We start from the raw sequence: 18,869 nt of genomic DNA on the forward strand, positions 1-18,869 counted from the left end.
CAAGGCTTTGTGTATCTCTGTGTGTTGATCCTCCCTGTTTTATTTCCAAATCTCCAAGTCAGATGTGCTATGAGACTAAAAGCTATCATATTTTAGCTCTGTAAAATGGAACTTGTGTTTAACATATGACTCAAGATTTGATGTTTTGGAAGATGGTAAGGAAGCATGGAAAAGAGTTGCCCTCAAATGAAATGGATTTTGGAATGTAGGGCGTGCCTGTAAAATATATAGTAATTTTCTAAACTTGTAGAACCTTATTCAGTCATCGGTCTCACCTGGTCTCTGCGAGAGAAAGGCCTCTGCACATTCAGTTTCCAAATGTGGGGAATCTTTGCAGAAGCCCAATTTCTCACCCCTTTTGCTGTTTGAAATTCCAGAAAATCTTCCAAATTTTACAGCATAAAATGTTGATAGAACTCTCACCTGCGTGTTGGTGTCAAAAGTGTAGGTATAAGCTGTAGTTCAGTAAAAGTGGCAAGTTATCAGTTGTAAGAAACATGTATTACAGCTTTTATTTTAAGAGATAGACAGATTGATCAAGTAAATTAGAATAATAGTATTGTGCGGCCACTTCCAAACCCTATACTGTGGTTAATTTAAACCCAGCTTCATAAATGATGGTTTGAAGCTGTCTTGTTTCAAGATAAGAAAACAACAACAACACAGTTTGTCAAAGCTGAACAATATGACAAACTGTTATATTGCTAATCAAAAATGGAAACAAATGCTCCGAAATTCCATATGGCTTCATCAGAAGAGGAGGGTGTCTGAGTCCTAGAGAGACTAGATTCATTTCCATCATGATAAACCATTGTTTATCACGATGTCCAAACTCAGTCAGTGACTATAGTCCAAGATCATGCACTGAGTTTATGGCTGAAGCAGGGATTGTCATGACAGGCAGGAAAGGGATTATCCCAGAAGTAAATCTAATAATGTATTACACCACACAATTGTCATTTATAGCTCCTAACATGCCAAGGGGGATCTACTGCCAGGAACATTTCCTGAAAACTGCAACCTTAACCAGAAATTTAGTTCTTCAACTGTGCATGCTGTGCATCATATGGTATGAGTTCTTCCTTGGAAATTTAGCTTCGTATGCTTGCTTGTGGTAGTCATTCTGAGAATGGTTGACATTGCTTTGCAATATCCTACACTTAACCCAGTGTGGTAGCACTAGACTCCTAAGCAGATGTTCTTTGGTTTGTAGAGGAGGATATATCACAGACGGCAAAAAGCCCAACATCTGCTGGTGTGTTGGATTAGGGGGTGCAGATGCTGCTTGTTTGTTTTCCTTAAATGCCTGCTGCCAGAGAGGGAACCAAATGGGTGGACAAAATAAGCTGCCTGCTTGCGGTGGCGAGAAGTTCTCTTCGGTTGTGCCTTTTGCGACATGTCCTATTCAAAATTTGCCAAGATTAGTCTGGCGTGAATGAGGAAGAAGGAATTCTGACAGACTCATCCTTCCCTGTCACTTACAGTTATGGCAAAGATGTGTTTATTCTGGAACACATTGTGCAACAAACAAGAGCGCTGCCTTTAGATCTTTACTAATTACTAGCCTTCGTTTTATTGCAATGGTCTACTTTGTTCATTGCTCTGATTCAGTTGGGGTGGGGGCTGCCACGTTGCAATTGGAGAACGTGAAGCCACCTTTAAAGATGCAGATCAAACAGAAGGCAAGGCTGCTGTTCTTCCCCCAGTGTTCTTGTCTGCCCTCCCCATACTCTCTGCAACAGGGCAAATATTATCTGGGTTGCCTCCTGGTGACCTTAGGTTGAGTCAACGTAACCTATCTAAAGACTGAATCTCCAAGTTAGCTGTGTGTTTGTGCTGCTTGGCTCTAGGAACAAAGCTTTCATCCCTTTCACCCTATCTCTCCAAGCTTTGTCCTTTGCGGAAGCCAATTTGGAGCTACGATCTGGACCTTAATCATGGTTGCAATCAGCTTCTCCAAGCAATGAACCTTGTCCTCTGAGCGGTTCACAAGTTTGAAACCAATAAGACACAAATGCAACCAAAATGCCAAACGATTAATATTTTTCATAATTTATTTAACAAAACATATATATGCCACTTGATTATAAGAAAGCTTCTGAGCGGTTTACCAAAACCACGTTCCAGTGCAAAGATCAGGCTGTGTTTAAGTTCTCGCATTTCAGAAAGAGTGGATGTTTCGGAAAGTGTGAAAATGCAAACTGAATTGAATCATCTTCCTCATCACTAATCGGGAAGCAAGGATAACCACCCATCCTTTCCCATTATACAGGGATATATTATGCAGGGACATGGTTATATAATAGGGACATGGTTATATAATAATAATAATAATTTATTATTTATACCCCGCCCATCTAGCTGGGCTTCCCCTGCCACGTTATCTTCCAACACACATTAAACATTATAAGCCCTGATATCTCACCTCTCAATACAAAAAAGACCTTCAGCTCAAAAACTTCGCAGTATGCTTTTCTGCTCTTGCTTTTATATTTCTGAAAGTGAAAAAAATAAGCATTTGCTCAATCCTTGCAGTTGCTGAGTGCAATTTTGTTGTAATCAATTCCCTCTCTCCCACCCTGCCATCACCAAGTAGAGACATTGTCAAGAAGAAATGAATTCCTCTTCATGCACATGCTATAAAGCGCAACTGTTGGAACCGTTTGTCCATGACGCAGCTGTAGGGGGATGTGCTAACTCAAATTTACAGGCACCGAAATCTTTGTGATTTGCGATATTAGAAGCAGAGGCCCAAACTGTTGACTTGGTTGAACCTAGATCTTCTGAGTGCTGGTTCTTTCAGTGCAACCCTTTACACGCCTGATCAGAAATTTAATGAGTCTTACTCCCACCTAAGTAGGTATAGATAGGCTTGCAGCCTTCGTTATTGGTTTGGATTTTTTAAAATAGCTTTTCAACCCTAGTGGCTCATACAGTGTCTTGCAATAATCATTACAAAGCAGTTGTAATATCAGTTGAAACAGCAATTACTTTGAAAGCTACAACTAACATTACACAACAAGAGAAAGCAAAAGAGGAAATGGCAGAAGAGAAAACAGAAGAGGGCCAGAATGTGCCAATTTGACCTATAAAAAGGTAAAGGTACCCTCTGGTTTTTTAGGGGGCTGGGCCCTCTCAGTGTTCAGAAGGTGTTTGGCCCCGCTCCCCTGGCTTCACATGATGTCACACATGTGACCTCAAGACATTGCGTTTGGTCCCCTCAATCATCTTGAGAAGATGGGTACTAAGACCCAGGTACAAAAGAACTATTAAGTATAGGGACTAGGCCATATTCCCCGTTAAAATACACTTTAGGGGTGGGAGTATCTGTTAATTCTGAGCACTCTCGGTTTCTCATTTTTTCCAATATAAATTCAGTTTTCTACATCTCCACATCGGTTTGTGATATACGTATATATAGACACTGAAAATTCATCAGCGCTTCAGTGTAGATTTCTCCAAATACATACATTTTGGCAAATTAATTTTACCAAATATAAAGCATTAATGTTCTTTTCCAGCCCCCCCCCCCAGTATATAGCTGGGAAACTGTGTTGCAAAATCCAGGCACTTACTAATTGCAAAAGATGGCTGTGTTTCGGTTTCCATATTGTTTCAGGAAGTGTGGATGCGGTAGTTTGGCCTTTAAATGCAAACTGAATCAAATTTCACTCCCCTTTCCTATTCAGCAGGTTTTCTCTTTCAGGAGTGTTTGTGAGAACCAGTTCTGAAACTGCACTTAAAACAATGCTGTCCTGCTTTTTTACATAACTGGTAGGCATGCTAGGTTCATAAACCCAACCTGTGCTTTTAGTCACTTCAAGCAGGGTATCCTTCAAGTTTAAAAACAAACCCAAATTATATACCAAGGAAGCCCACATGCTTCACTAACATTATCCCTCCAATTTTGCGCTAAGAACCAATTATCTAAATCATGCAGGCCTGCTTGCAGTTACATAATATCTAATTCTGATATTAGGGGTTTTTACAGAATACAAAGTCCTTAGAAAAGACCGGAGAATGTAAGAGTAAAAAAAGAAAGTAGATGTGATGGACAGGCAGGTTGATGGACAGGCACAATGAACCACCCTGTTTCCTGAAATCATGCCCAAGCCTCTTTTTGTTTTTCCAAAGCCATGAGGACTAGAAACATTTCTTTTTTAAGAAAGAAGGAAAAATTGCATTTTTCAGGAAGGACTTAGAGGCCAGAGGTCTGTTCTGCATGTGAAAATTCCTGAAACTCACGGCAATCATAATAATGGAGAACCAACGCCCTGAAAGCCATGTAAATATGCTGGTTCTGGGTGCAAATGAAGCCACCACTTCTCTTAGCCTGTTGAGGGGAATAATTTAGGTCTCCAATGCATGTCCATCGGTCTTCAGGATGCGAAGAAACACACCACTTAGAATGGTCGTAATAGGATGAGAATGAGGAGTTCCATGGCGTGCCAACAAGGTTTACATTGTAGACGTGGTAAGGAAGGGAGCAATTGGAGAACAGTCGGCGTCCTTTGCGTTGCCAGGATTCCACCAGGAAGTTTGTTTGCAGTTTCTGAGCCATCCAGGCTGTGTAGATATCTGGCAAATCAGGGGTTGGGGGCAAGTGAGAAATTATCACTGGCTTTGCTTCTTAAATTGACTCCATTGGGGCTAATGTTTGTATACTTTGTTTCAGTTTGCCACTGAGGGAAGAGAATGCTGGATTAGGCAGGCCTCTGGTCTGATCCAGCATGGCTTTGAAGTTTTTAAGTAGCAAATAAACCATGGGTAGGCAACCTAAGGCCCATGGTCTGGATGTGGCCCAATCACCTTCTCAATCCGGCCCGCGGATGGTCAGGGAATCAGCGTGTTTTTACATGAGTAGAATGTGTGCTTTTATTTAAAACGCATCTCTGGGTTATTTGTGGGGCATAGGAATTTGTTCATTCCCATCCCACCCACCCCCCAAAAAAATATAGTCCGGCCCACCACATGGTCTGAGGGACGGTGGATCGGCTCGGCCCACAACTGAGAAAGGTTGCTGACCCCTGAAATAAACTCTCCCTGCTTCTCTGTCTCTTTTCAGTTGACACTCAATATCTTATGGCTTTCTATGAGAATTGGGCATGCTCAGTACTCATTAGGCTAGTTTGAAGGAAGGTCACCCCCCACCCCACTTTGGTTTCAATTTCATTTTGTTTCATTCCATTTCATTCTCAGTGGCTCCAGTCTTGTCCGCAAGGAGACCCTGAAGTTTCCTGTTAGAGGGAATTGTATTTTTTGAAGGACCCCTAGATGTTTGTAATGATTAAGGTGGCGGGTGTTCAATTTTGATTAAGGTGTTCCAGTGTTCAGAGTTTGGGTTGCAACTTCATTGCCATTATCACTATTTTTCTACCCTCAATGGGAGGTGAATGATTATCCATCCCTTTGTTATTAAGGATATGCAAATATATAGATATTTTCCACAAAAGTGATAACTTCATGATAGATATCCTTACCTTCGCGATCGTACCGTGTTTTCGCAAAGTTGAAAAGAATTTCTCCCTGGGCTGACTGAAGCTTGATAAGGCTTTGATTTGAAGGAACTGAAGGCAGCTGTGCTCTTGCACACATTGTTTGCAGGTTGAGGAGGTCTGCTTGAAAGGGCTTTGGGATGGAACAGTTGTAGACATTTGGGTTGTAGAATAACAATTGCTTATCTGAAGAAAACAGAAACAAAAGCTATGTTTAAAAGAAAAAATCGGGGAAAGTGCTAAATCCTGTCCTAGTTTTGAAGAATGTATGCAAGCAGCATTGGTACAAGCAAGTTTTGTAAGAGGAGGTAGGCAGGATCTATTACACACCCATCTGATTCCTGAGTTTCTAGAAGGAATTGTTTCCTGCTTTACACTTTTGCATGCAGCGCTGTTTCCACACTGCTGCGGTTCGTCCTCTGCCAAAAACTACGTTATTTGTCTTGTTGTTCCCTTGTCATTTACTTTATTCCACTCCATACACTTCAATGCAGCGAAAACATGGTGCAAATTGAGAGAAGGGTATAATCAATCATGTATCCTTTGCAGACTTAAAGAAACAACAGCCAACACCTATCATATTCATAGCTGCCAAGTTTTCCCTTTTCTCGCGAGGAAGCCTATTCAGCATAAGGGAAAATCCCTGAAAAAAAGGGATAACTTGGCAGCTATGATCATATTCCATGGGTGAACACTTGTTTCAGCCCACTGGTTCCTTGTGGGCTGATTTGTGTGATCATGCAGTCCATACCGCTAGCATAGTCTTATAACTCTCCTAGCAGAAATGTCAACATGGACCTCTCCCCTGACATTTTCCCAGGTACATCAAGGAAATTTTTCCTCCACCCCTGCTTAGTGCTTGTGTGAAAGTTGATGCTCTTGAGAGTCTTTGAGCAGATATGGTTCATCTTTAGCCATAGATCCTGCTTTGGGGCTGTGCTTCACCCAGGATCAGGTGATTATGTTGCCCAATCATAGGCATCTTCATTCAGAATAAACTTGGAAAAGCTGTAGACCAGGCTTCCTCAAACTCGGCCCTCCAGATGTTTTGAGACTACAATTCCCATCATCCCTGACCACTGGTCCTGCTAGCTAGGGATCATGGGAGTTGTAGGCCAAAAACATCTGGAGGGTCGAGTTTGAGGAAGCCTGATATAGACCAAACTTTTCAGCTGCAATTCCATACACACTGACCTGGGAGTAAGTCTCATTTAATTCACTTCTCAGTAGGTATCTGAATAATAATAATAATAATAATAATAATAATAATAATAATAATAATAATAATATAACATCTCCATACTTTTGAATCTGAATGGAAAACTGTTAACAGTTTGAGACAGACACATTAGATTTGCATAAATGCAGTTTATTCCATGTGGAATTGAGAAGCAGCAAATATAAAACACTGAAAAACTTTCCTTTTTTCAAAAAGTCACCTTTTAAAGTAACTGCACACATGCATGCATGCTGGAAATAAGAAAAAGGTGTTGCAATGTCCGCTCTGGAACTTGAAAAAGGTTCTAGCTTTCATGGTTGACAAGGCTAGTTTGAAAACCCTAACAGCAATAAGTCTATGTCCCTAAAACAAAAAACCAATGTAACAGAAACCCATATGATTTCAATGTTTGTGATAAAGGTTGTAATCCTAAGCAAACATATTAAGTGTTGCTACGTTGCTGAAATCTGTTTCTTTGTAGCTGAATATGTTTTTTGAGTTGAGAGATAAGGCAATACCTGAACTTTTAGGATTGCAGCCTTAATCTCACACTTACAGTTCAGATGTGTCCTTCAAAAATCAAGGTAATGGCTTATCTCTGAACTCTAAACACATTCAGTTGCAAAACACTCCATTTCTGGGACACTTAATATGTGTGCTTCGACTTACATCCTTATATCCGGGTGTCCCTTTGTTCTTATGCCTGGACAGCTCAGTTGGTTAGAACGTGGTGTTGATAATGCCAAGGTTGTAGGTTCAATCCCCATATGAGAAAACTGCATATTCCTGCTTTGCAGGGGATTGGACTAGAATGATGCTCAGTGTGCCTTTCAACTGTACAATTCTATGAATCACAATCATTGAATAGATCTGTGTTTCTGGACATATAGCACTTATTGCTCTTAGCGTTAAGTCTTTATAAACTTTTTCCAGCTAACGATTATAATTTGCCACATGCATGAAAATGGTATGCCAAATTGGTTGAGGCCTGCAGTCAATGTGTGTTGGAACATGAGCCTTGGCACTTAGCAAGTTTCACATTCTTGATTCAAAACTAGAAGTGCTACAATTACGATTTAGATGACCGACCTGTAAGTTTCAAAACAAGCCATACATAAGGCACATCTAAGGTGACAAACACCGGCAGCCAGAAACTCATGTAGACATGTTTGTGCTCACTTTCTAGATAGTAAGCTATCATTACCTATTTCCGCAAACTGCTCATATTGGAATGTTATGCAGATTGCTATCTGTCCATTGTACTTTCCCGTGCGTGGATATCCATAGCCGTCCTTGGGAAATGGAGGGAATTCGGGAATACTGTGTATAACCCAGAAACCTCGGGACTGGTCCAAGAGCAAAAACCCTGTCATTAATAAAGGAAGAAAAATGCAAGGAACTGTGTCATCGTGAGAATTTTCATGAACATAAAAGTCAAAAGCCTCTCTCCATTTGCATTATCCCAGTTAAATAATTTAATGGGCTGACTAAAACACAGGAATGTGGCGTGGAATCTCTTTTCCTAGCACGGGATCCTTCTATTCACCCAGCACAGTCTCACGCATGTCTTCCACAGTCAACAGTGACAGTGTCTGCCTAGAAAAAAGGTACATGACCAGCAACTCACTCGTTTTCTCAGTGGATCCTGAACATTCTGGGGTCAAACTAGACATGATGTGAAAGTTCTCTAACTGGGGAAGTGGCCAATGGGGTGTAGTGGTTAAGAGCGGTAGACTCATAATCTGGGGAACTGGGTTCAAGTCTCCACTCCTCCACATGCAACTGCTGGGTGACCTTGGGCCAGTCACACTTCTCTGAAGTCTCTCAGCCTCACTCACCTCACAGAGTGCTTGTTGTGGGAGAGGAAGGGAAAAGAGAATGTTAGCCGCTTTGAGACTCCTTAGGGTAGTGATAAAGTGGGATATCAAATCCAAACTCCTCTTCCTCCTATACTTCTGGGCAAAGCTAATAGCAAGAAAACTTCAAGGAGGAAAGCATTAAACACATTCTTCCCAAGGGCCACTTTCCTGATAGTTGAAGCTACTAATTAGTTAAAAATCTACCCACAACAGCCTACTGGCCATTGTAATCATAGATCTTCCCACATCTTGTGATTAGTTTGGCCTTCAGGTGCCAAGATCCCAGCAGAAGTTGATTTTCCCTCTCTAGAAGAGTTTTTTTAAAAAAATCTTCTTTCCTCACTGCAGATAGCATTTCATCATGTTCCTTCAGGGGCAGATTTGCATGACCTTTTAAATGTGGAGAAATATGGGTTGCTAGATATAGAGCAATTAGACTTGGAGACATCAAGACTAAATCTGTGGGGAAATAGCCATTTCTTCAGTGTAGGTTCAGATTGCCAAATTCTACACACTTAACTTTCTGCTACTGCCAAACAGCTTCCCAAAAGAGTTCAGTGCCAGAATGGCATATGGATGCCAAGTTCTGCTCTGGGGTCACCCAGATATGAAGGTGCAGAATTCATATTTCAGGCAATATCTATCACCTATCCATTTGTTGTTGTTTAGTCGTGTCCGACTCTTCCTGACCCCATGGACCAGAGCATGCCAGGCACTCCTGTCTTCCACTGCCTCCCGCAGTTTGGTCAGACTTATGTTGGTAGCTTCGAGAACACTGTCTAACCACCTCGTCTTCTGTTGTCCCCTTCTCCTTGTGCCCTCAATCTTTCCCAACATCAGGGTCTTTTCCAGGGAGTCTTCTCTTCTCATGAGGTGGCCAAAGTATTGGAGCCCCAGCTTCAGGATCTGTCCTATCCATTTAGTATGCCCAAATTATTTGCTTAAATTCTTCTGTTTTGTCCAGGAGGTTGAATACATTTCTTTCCTTTTATATTTTTTTTGGAGGCAGAGATGAAGGTTTTCATCCTTTAAGTGCTTTCCCATTCAGAATGGCCATTACAATGATTTCCCACTTCAACTCCCTCACATAGCAAGGAAGGTGTGCAGGGCATGGTGTGGTTTCTGGACCCATACTCATCTATAGCAGGTGGAAACAGGCCCCAAAGCCACTTTATAATACCTTTAGAATGTCCATGTGTCCAGCTGTAATTCATTTTGTTAGGTGGTCCATCATTATACATCACATAGGCAGTGCTGTTTTCCTAAACAGACAGACAGACAGACAGACAGACAGACAGACAGACAGACAGACAGACAGACACCAGTCTATTAAATATGTTATTTAAGGAAACATGATTCTAAAAAGCAGCACTCTTCTTATCATTGAAACAAGAGGGTCTGAAGCCAAAGGCATAATCTAGATACACAGCTATAAATCACCTCTAGTGTTGTAAAAAGTAGGGATGCTGGGAAATTCCAAAGAAAACAGAAATTGGAGCAGAAATTCTTACATCCCTAGTGAGCAGTCACATTGGCCCATAGCCCATGGTATTAAAATTGCCCTCTTACAAAATTACCCTTTGTACAGGGTGAACTTTTCGCATTGCATTTTCTCCTGTGTGTTATAAGTGGATGCATAGCACTAGTTTTAAAAAAACTTAATTGTATTTAAATGTAGCTGCTGGAAAGATGGCAAGAAGCTAATACTATTTTGGCAGTCTGGCCAACTTTTTAAAATATATATTACTGCCTATTTATTTCAATATAATTAAAAACTCCTAGTAAAAAATGTTATTTGTAATGAATACTAACAAACATTAACTACATATTTAAATATACACACTATTTAGAAAACAGTCCCTAAGAGAATGCAAATTTAATAGCTTGTTGGCCATTTTAAAAAAGAATCATAGATTCAGTTCTCGAAATCAGAACAGATAAGAAAATTAACTCATTCAACAAGGTGCACATCAAAAGACCAAGTTAGTAGTCTGTCCGACTTTACATTTTGCAGAATCCTTGCCTATGATAATCAAAAGAGAGCTTGCACCTGGGTCTTTAAGAAAGTTACCAGGCTAGAGAAACAAGCATACTTGCATTAAACATTTCAGACAGCATTCTCCCCAAGATGAGCGAATTCTCTGTCTCACACCCAACACACCAGGGGAAAAGCTTCTTTTTGACACATGGATACTTGTGTGTATATCTGTGTGTTTCAGTGTTTAGTAGCACTCACAGATTTGGGACCAAACAATGTGGAAATTAGCTGTGACGCTGATCCTTCCTGTTAATTATTAAAAAGAAACCTGGTATAGTACAGTGGTACCTCTACTTACGAATGACTCAACTTACGAATGTTTCTACTTACGAATGGAGCTCCGTCCGCCATCTTGGATGCTGTTTAGGTAGGATTTTTTCTACTTACGAATTTTTAGATAGGGTTGCTTCGACTTACGAATTTTTTCTCCCAATGCATTCCTATGGGATTTGACTTACAATTTTTTTTGACTTTTTGAATGTGTGTTCGGAATGCATTAAATTCATAAGTAGAGATACCACTGTATAGCTAAATGCCTGCAGACATAGGTTAATGGGAGGACCACCACAAACCTAGCCTTCTCAGTGCTCTTTCATAGGAAAAGGTCTCCTAAAGCAGGGGTGTCCAACAGTTTGATCATGATCTACTGGTGGATCCCTGGTAGGTTTTGGTAGACCGCGGTCGATCGCTGGGTCCCTTTCCTTAGCGTAGGTAAAATAGAATCTGGCCCCGCTCCCTCACCCCGCCCTCCATTGTTGCATGATCTGCAGAACGGAAGACAGAGATTACTCAGTGAGGCTGTTTGTCCAGAGATGTGTTGGTGAGTGGCTGTTCCCCTTTCTTCCTCGAGGTTAGGCTCTTGAATTCTCAGAAATCAGAGCTTTCCTCATCCCTAAAAAAAGCTCAACAACTTTGACCTGAACCCCAAAAAATGGGGCTTTCCTTCCTAAAAGGAAGATCACTGCCAGTTTTTAACTCTGTGAGTAGATCTCAATCTCTTGGGAGTTGGCCACCTCTGTACTAAAGAGTCTAAAAAACATGAGGACTAAGGGGGGGATTCAGTGTTGTTTGTGTTTTAATGTAACACTAACTAATTTCAACTTCTCGAACCAAAGCACAAACCAAAACAGAGTTATTCTTCAAAATTTGCACTTCTACAATTTTTGCAGTGCAGTTCTCCAACCAAACAATGCATACGTATCATGGGAGAATGTGCATTAGATGCATACGTACAAAAAAATATTTGGGGGAACTGCTTGCAAAAAAAAAATGTGCATATTTGTCAAAACGGCATACAAAAATAAGTTTATTAGGAAAAATCTGTACCAATTTTTTTTTTCACAATTTTTCACAAGGTTTTAATTCCTTTCCCTCCATGTGCGCAAATTGCTACAGAAATCCCGAGAACTGAATTTAAGATAGAAAAACATGATGAATGAAGGATTTAAGATGAGAAACTAAAATGGACAAATTTGCCAATCCCTAATGAGGACTCAGGGACCCAGGTGGCTCTGTGGGTTAAACCACTGAGCCTAGGGCTTGCTGATCAGAAGATCAGTGGTTCGAATCCCTGTGGCGGGGTGAGCTCCCGTTGCTTGGTCCCAGCTCCTACCAACCTAGCAGTTCGAAAGCACATAAAAATGCAAGTAGATAAATAGGAACTGCCACAGCGGGAAGGTAAACGGCATTTCCGTGTGCTGCTCTGGTTCGCCAGAAGTGGCTTTGTCATGCTGGCCACATGACCTGGAAACTATACGCCGGCTCCCTCGGCCAATAATGCAAGATGAGCGCGCAACCCCAGAGTCGGTCATGACTGGACCTAATGGTCAGGGGTCCCTTTACCTTTACCTTTAATGAGGACTCACCTGCTTGGTGTTTTTTTTCCTATGGCCGCTCAAGTCACCCTTTTACCTAGGGTAGCCATATGCCCCACTTTCAGAGGACAACCCTCTGTTTGGTCATCATCTACTGAATGACCGCCCAGTTCTCCAGCAATGAACTTCAAGGATGGAGTGGACTGAGCAGGCACACAGGTCACGTAAGGACACTCTTCTCTACTACAGTGAGATACTGCATTTCTATTTCTATTTTACAATCATTTCTAAATTGGTAGCTATAACCTGTAAATTAGCATGTGAGCATCTTATGCAAATATATGTCCTCTTTTGACCGTGTGTGTGTGTCACATTTCCATTTTGGGGAAGAGGTGCTTCAACAGAAAATGGTTCATCAGAGGAGGTGTCGAATGGGGTTCAACAGACTGTGAGAATGGCATTAATTGACCCACGTAGATCTAGATGGGCTCAGACATTCAGTGAGGAAATTAAAATTAATAACCTCTTATTAGTTGGGTTATGGGACACAGGGGCTGATATTTCCTCAGTATCTAAGAGGCTATTACAACCTGGCCAAAGGTTAATAATAATAATAATAATAATAATAATAATAATATATTATTTATACCCCGCCCATCTGGCTGGGTTTCCCCAGCCACTCTGGGCAGCTTCCAACAAAAGATTATAAATACATTAAAAACTTCCCTAAACAGGACTGCCTTCAGATGTCTTCTAAAAGTCAGATAGTTGTTTATTTCCTTGACATTTGATGGGAGAGTGTTCCACAGGGCGGGCGCCACTACCGAGAAAGCCCTCTGCCTGGTTTCATGTAACTTCGCTTCTCGCCATGAGGGAACCTCCAGAAGGCCCTTAGTGCTGGATCTCAGTGTCCGGGTTGAATGATGGGGGTGGAGATGCTCCTTCAGATATACTGGGCTGAGGCCATTCTGGATTAGTTGTAGTTTCCAGGTAACCTTCAAAGGTAGCCCCACACAGAGCGCATTGCAGTAGTCCAAGTGGGACTACTAGAGCATGCACCACTCTGGTGAGACAGTCTGCAGGCAGGTAGGGTCTCAGCCTGCGTACCAGATGGAGCTAGTGATCCCTAGCTAACAAGACCAGTCGACAGGGATGATGGGAATTGAAGTCCAAAACATCTGGAGGGCCGAAGTTTGGGGATGCCTGATCTAGAATCTATGTGGATTACGGTATGAAGCTTCAAGTTAATTTTAACTGGTGTATTTTAATGTTGCCGTATGTATTATGGATATTTTTTTATGTGTGTTTCCTGTTTTGTAACTTATTTGCTTGGCCCTCGTTGGCTGTAGAATGGTTATAGTAATATATTGCTAGTGGTCCACACCCCTGCCCTAAATATTCTTACTGAGATTTCCCTCAGTACTTTTTTAAGGGCCTTTCTGTCTGATTCATTTGCTTTTGTACCGTGTTTCTCATATTATAAGACACGTCTTATATTTATTTTTTCCTCAAAAAACACACACTATGGCTTATTTTCAAGGGATGTCTTATTTTTTTCCTCCTCCTCCTGCCGCGGCCGGCATTGCTGCTGCGCCTATCACTATGTCTTATTTTCGGGGTATGGCTTATATTCCTTGAATGCTTAAAAATCCTGCTATGGCTTATTTTATGGGTATGTCTTAAAATATGAGAAACAGGGTAGTTATCACTTGCCTTGGACTTGTATGTTCGGTAGAGCTGCTGCAGCGTTTGCCCCAGAGCACTTTCTGTCATGTTGACGAAATATTTGCTCAGTTTCCAAATCGGAGCCGAAGAATCCATAAACATGTATTTCAGCCCAGTTCCAGCCACATCGTGACTCATGTGCTTAGGGAATTTGTAAAGAACATACCTAGGGAAAAAATGTGTGGGGTTAAATTGGTAGTGCTTTAAGAAAAGGTTTGTTATGCATCAAAATTATACCTTAAAAACAAATTGTAGCTAATGATGCAAACATGGTCAACTTTGGAAATTGTCAGTAGCTAATTATGTAAACGCGCCAGCTTGAAATGAGTTTTTCAGATACACCTCGCTTGAACTTCAGGTATATCATTGCATTTGAAAGGAGTGGCTAGAATTCAGATGACAAGTTAATGGTCTGAATGCCTGTTGAACAGCCATGTCTTACAATATTTCCTATTTTTTGATTAATTATATTTTTCCTGGAAGTTCGGACCTATATTTTGACATCCTGGTTTGCATGCTGTTAGATTAAAATCACGTTGTTGTGCCTTCATTACATGCTATTATATATAGTTGATTCCAATTATGACCTTGAAGGGACCGCAGAGGGCTTGTGTGGGATGCTTTAACTGCAGAAGAAGTCTTGGACACTCCTGAATTAGCAAGGGAAATGCAGTTCCAAATGCCCCTCTGCTTAATTAAATGACCTGGGATCCGCTGGGAATAACATTACCCTGTGGGTGGAATTCGATGCAAATTCTACTCAAAGTAGACCCATTGAAATGAACCAACATGACTAATTTAGCCATGACGAATAAATTGCATTAGCTGAATACAACCCAAACATCTGAGCATTCTTAGAAGAATCAGGGAACACTTGGTGCTGAAAAGATGTGGTCTTTGCTAAACATCTCCCCACCATGTGATGTTGTCTCTCCAGCTAAGTATGGGGGGAGTGGAGAGCAGAAGGGCGGGCTTGTAGCAAGCACCCTATCTTTCCAAACTTAATACTTGCCTAAGTAAAAGTTGTCTTTGTTTCTATATAATATGAAGTACAAGCCAACTTTAATAAAATATTGGGGTGGGGCAGGTAAGCCCCGCCCCACATAATGCACCACAAGACATGGCACACACACGCGCACGCACACACACACACACCATTTGAATGGCAATGCCCATCAACTTTGTGGGAGCCTGGCCCCCTTGAATATTGGGGGGGGGGGCTGAAGAGAGAAAATGAGAAATTGAGAAATTCCTCCAAGCTACCAGGTTGTTTTTGTAAAGCAGAGATATCTTCTTTTAAAGGCTACATAAGAAATACCTAATGCAGATGTGTATGAGCAAATAGTCTAGTAAACCTTTTCTAGGCCAAAACTGGCCTATAATATAGCGGCTTGTTTGTTCTGTTCTGTTCTGGAGTGTCATCTCCAAGTGACCAGAAGGGTTGCCAGACTCTGGACTCTGGAAACCTTAAAGAGAAACTAGCAGACCCTTTGTTTAATTTCCAAGCAAAGGGTCTGCTGGTTTCTCGTTAAGGTTTCCAGACTCAAAAGAGAGCAGGGCAATTAAAGGCACAGAAGTCCTGTCCACTATTGAGTCTGGCAACCCTAGTGACCAGAGAGAAACTCTTTATAGTAGCTGTGTGTGTGTGTGTACACACACACACACACACACACACACACACACACACCCCACAAATGAATAACACAGACACAAGCATTTAGGCATGTTAGGAGAGTTAAACTTTTGTGTGGGCTAGTATATAGTATACAGTACTTATCTGCAAGGCTGTTTTATGAATGCAAACTAAACAAGATCACATTGTGCATATTTCTGAGATTTTTAAAGAACCCATTTCCTATACAGTACAGTATATAAAAATGAGTTCTTATCAATTCACCTTGTAATTTTCATGGGTCTCAGAAAAACATGTATTTTTTAAATCTACTCTACCAGATCACAACAATGCCCCATCACAATAGCTAGTGCTTTAAATGAGGATGCAAGCAGATGAATAATTAGTGCAGTTATGACATGCACCTGCTGAAACTTATTTCACCTTTCTGCTAAGAGTTGCCATTAGAAATGAACGCACTCTTTGCTTTTCTGCAAGGAGTAGTAGTTTTTCATGCAACAGTTTCACTTCTGCTCTGCCCCTCGTTACTTCAAACCACACAAATGTGGAAGCCATAAATACTGTCAGTTTAAAATAGCTGGCTTGGGATTTTTAATTCGTTTTTGTTTTGCAAGATGGTGGTGGTGGGTTGTTCTTGTTTTTACAAAACTTAAAAGTCACACTGAAAGAAAATTTGGCTGTTTCTTCCTCCTACTTTGCATAGATGTACACAAAGTCAATGGAGCTTAGCTGAGAACCTAACTACAATGCCTGGTTAGCAATGAGATTGTGAGCTCTAAAACATTTAATACCAGGACGGGGGGGGGGCACTGTGGTGTGCAGGGAGCATAACGTCATAGCTGCCAAGTTCTCCCTTTTTTTAAGGGAAATTCCCTTATGCTGAATAGGCTTCCTCGCGAGAAAAGGGAAAACTTGGCAGCTATGCATAACGTTAAGCCTTCCCTCCCCAGCAGCAATCCTGGTACCCTCACCCCCTGCATATTTCAATTAGTGCAGTGGTACCTTGATTCTCAAAATTAATCTGTTCCGGAAGTCAGTTCCAAAACCAAAGCATTCCAAAACCAAGGCACACTTTCCCATAGAAAGCAATGCAAAATGAATTAATCCGTTCCAGACTTTTAAAAACAACCCCTAAAACAGCAATTTAACATGAATTTTAGTATCTAACGAGACCATTGCTCCATAAAATGGAAGCAATAAACAATGTGCTGCAGTCACACAATCAATAAGTAGCTGAACTGGGTTCCACACAGTCACACAAACAAAAACAAAAGAGCCGCAAAAACAAAAACGCAAAATAAATAGCAAAAACAGGCAGACCTCAGTGTAACACTCAAAATGGAAGTGTGGCACTTCAATTGGAAGCATAACACTCAAAATGGAGCACGTTCGGCTTCTGAAAAAAGTTTGCAAACACTTACTTCTGGGTTTGCAGTATTTGGGTTCCAAGTTGTTTGAGTACCAAGGAGTTTGAGAACCAAGGTACCACTGTATTAGGAAAAAAAACCCATTGCCAGTTGGGCTCTGTATGCGTAACAACATGATGTCCTTTTTTTAAAAAAGCCATCTGCTAATGTGGACCTATAGTCAGCAGATTTAAATGAACCTTGGAGACTGAATTTCAATAGCACATGCAATCATCTCCGAAAGACTTTCTGCAACGGTTGACAGTACTGTCTCCGCAGGTGTAAAACAAGCAACTTGTTTCTCCTATCTGTCAGCTTTCACATACTGATACGCCTAGCTGCGAAATGAGCCTTGATTAACCAAGTAGATGATGTGCTTCAGGGATCCAGATTGTGTCACCGTGCTAAGGCTGTCATACGAGGAGACAGCTCACTCCCCAAGATGGTTATGCGAGAGATATTTCTGAAGAACAAGATTGAAATGGAGACATGATGAAATAGCTGCCTGCTGCCTCCTCCCTAGTCAGCCCTGCACTGCCGGATAAGAGAGGGAGGGAGAGGGAAGAGAAACACTTCCATGATGAGATGCAAGTTTGGCAAACGTGCTATTCTTACTGCTCATGTTTCCCCGAGGCTTGGGATTGTAATGCATAATCATTTTCTCTCTTGATCAAAAGAAACAAGCCCTCTGTGAATCAATGGCTGTTTTGCAATTAGTCATAATGCGATGATGTGCATAAATTGCGCAGAAAACTAATCAGATTTCAGTAGCTTACATTTCATTTTCTGGAGGTATAGTTCAAAGGTAACTTTAACAGCCTCTGATATTAATTTGCTAATTATTTTCTCTTAGAGTTGAGTGTTGGAGCTTCATGTTGTTTTACACACACACACACACACACACACACACACACACGCCTCAGCTTCCTTCAAACCCACCTGTTTTACCTACCAGTCCACTGGCTTGCCATCATCATTTATGCAGGAAATTTGAGATGCCCGCAGGGGCAGGGCAGTACCAAAGAACAGCAAAGATATGCTCCATAAAATTCTGACAGTCATCTTGGCTCCATCAGCAGATCGCAAAAGGGGAAGCAGGCAAGACGATTTAAGCTTATCTGAAGCTCGCTGGTCTCCTTCCATTCAATTCAGTTTCGTTTTACAGTCAGCCGTCAGAGCAGTGAAACTACCACAGCAAAAATTGGCATGCTGTCACTTACTGTATAGTACTGTATACAGTATGGGTAGGCAGACTGCAGGCTTGTGAGAACGACCTACCTTTTCGTTTGTTTTTTAACTAGATCTCTCAGATCCACCCAATGGGACCAAGTGTTTGTATATAGAGATATACACTTACAATTAAAAAAGCTTAGTCCAGGGTCCCCCCCCCCATTACCAGTGCTCTCAGCCTTTTCACACAAAACTCTAATCCTCATTTTCCAATCCCCGAGTTTTCTTCTGAAAAAAAGAAAGAGATGTAGGGCACACTCAGACTATCCATTCACTGCATATCCAACACATGTTTCAAGTACATGAGGTCCCCCACATAATCCCAGGAACTGTTGCTTAAGGCTGCGGGGAATTATAGTTCTGCAACAGAAAACTGCAGTTCCCAGATTTCTTTGGGAGATAAAGGTAAAGGTAAAGGGACCCCTGACCGTTAGGTCTAGTCGCGGACGA

At 41.3% G+C, this 18,869-nt stretch overlaps 1 protein-coding gene across 3 annotated transcripts; it reads right to left on the bottom strand.

Annotated features, from left to right (window-relative positions):
• Positions 1–2,042: 2,042 nt before the first annotated feature.
• On the bottom strand, positions 2,043–18,347 carry DNASE2B (deoxyribonuclease 2 beta). Of its 3 annotated transcripts, none has more exons than XM_088673872.1 (6): positions 18,142–18,347; positions 14,139–14,316; positions 9,754–9,835; positions 7,919–8,080; positions 5,481–5,681; positions 2,043–2,495 (listed from the first exon to the last, which is right to left on the bottom strand). In XM_088673872.1, exons 1-6 carry the CDS (start codon positions 18,330–18,332, stop codon positions 2,488–2,490), a joined length of 822 nt encoding a protein of 273 aa, XP_088529998.1. In that variant the 5' UTR covers positions 18,333–18,347; the 3' UTR covers positions 2,043–2,487. The 3 variants fall into 3 exon arrangements, with proteins under 3 accessions (XP_088529998.1, XP_034978814.3, XP_034978816.3); XM_035122923.3 differs by lacking the exon at positions 2,043–2,495 and adding an exon at positions 4,057–4,578 and having other exon boundaries at positions 18,142–18,340; XM_035122925.3 differs by lacking the exon at positions 2,043–2,495 and adding an exon at positions 4,057–4,578 and having other exon boundaries at positions 18,129–18,266.
• Between the last annotated feature and the right edge of the window lie 522 nt (positions 18,348–18,869).

This window comes from Zootoca vivipara, chromosome 7 (genome assembly GCF_965207765.1).
Source record: "Zootoca vivipara chromosome 7, rZooViv2.hap1.1, whole genome shotgun sequence".
NCBI classification, from domain to species: domain Eukaryota; kingdom Metazoa; phylum Chordata; class Lepidosauria; order Squamata; family Lacertidae; genus Zootoca; species Zootoca vivipara.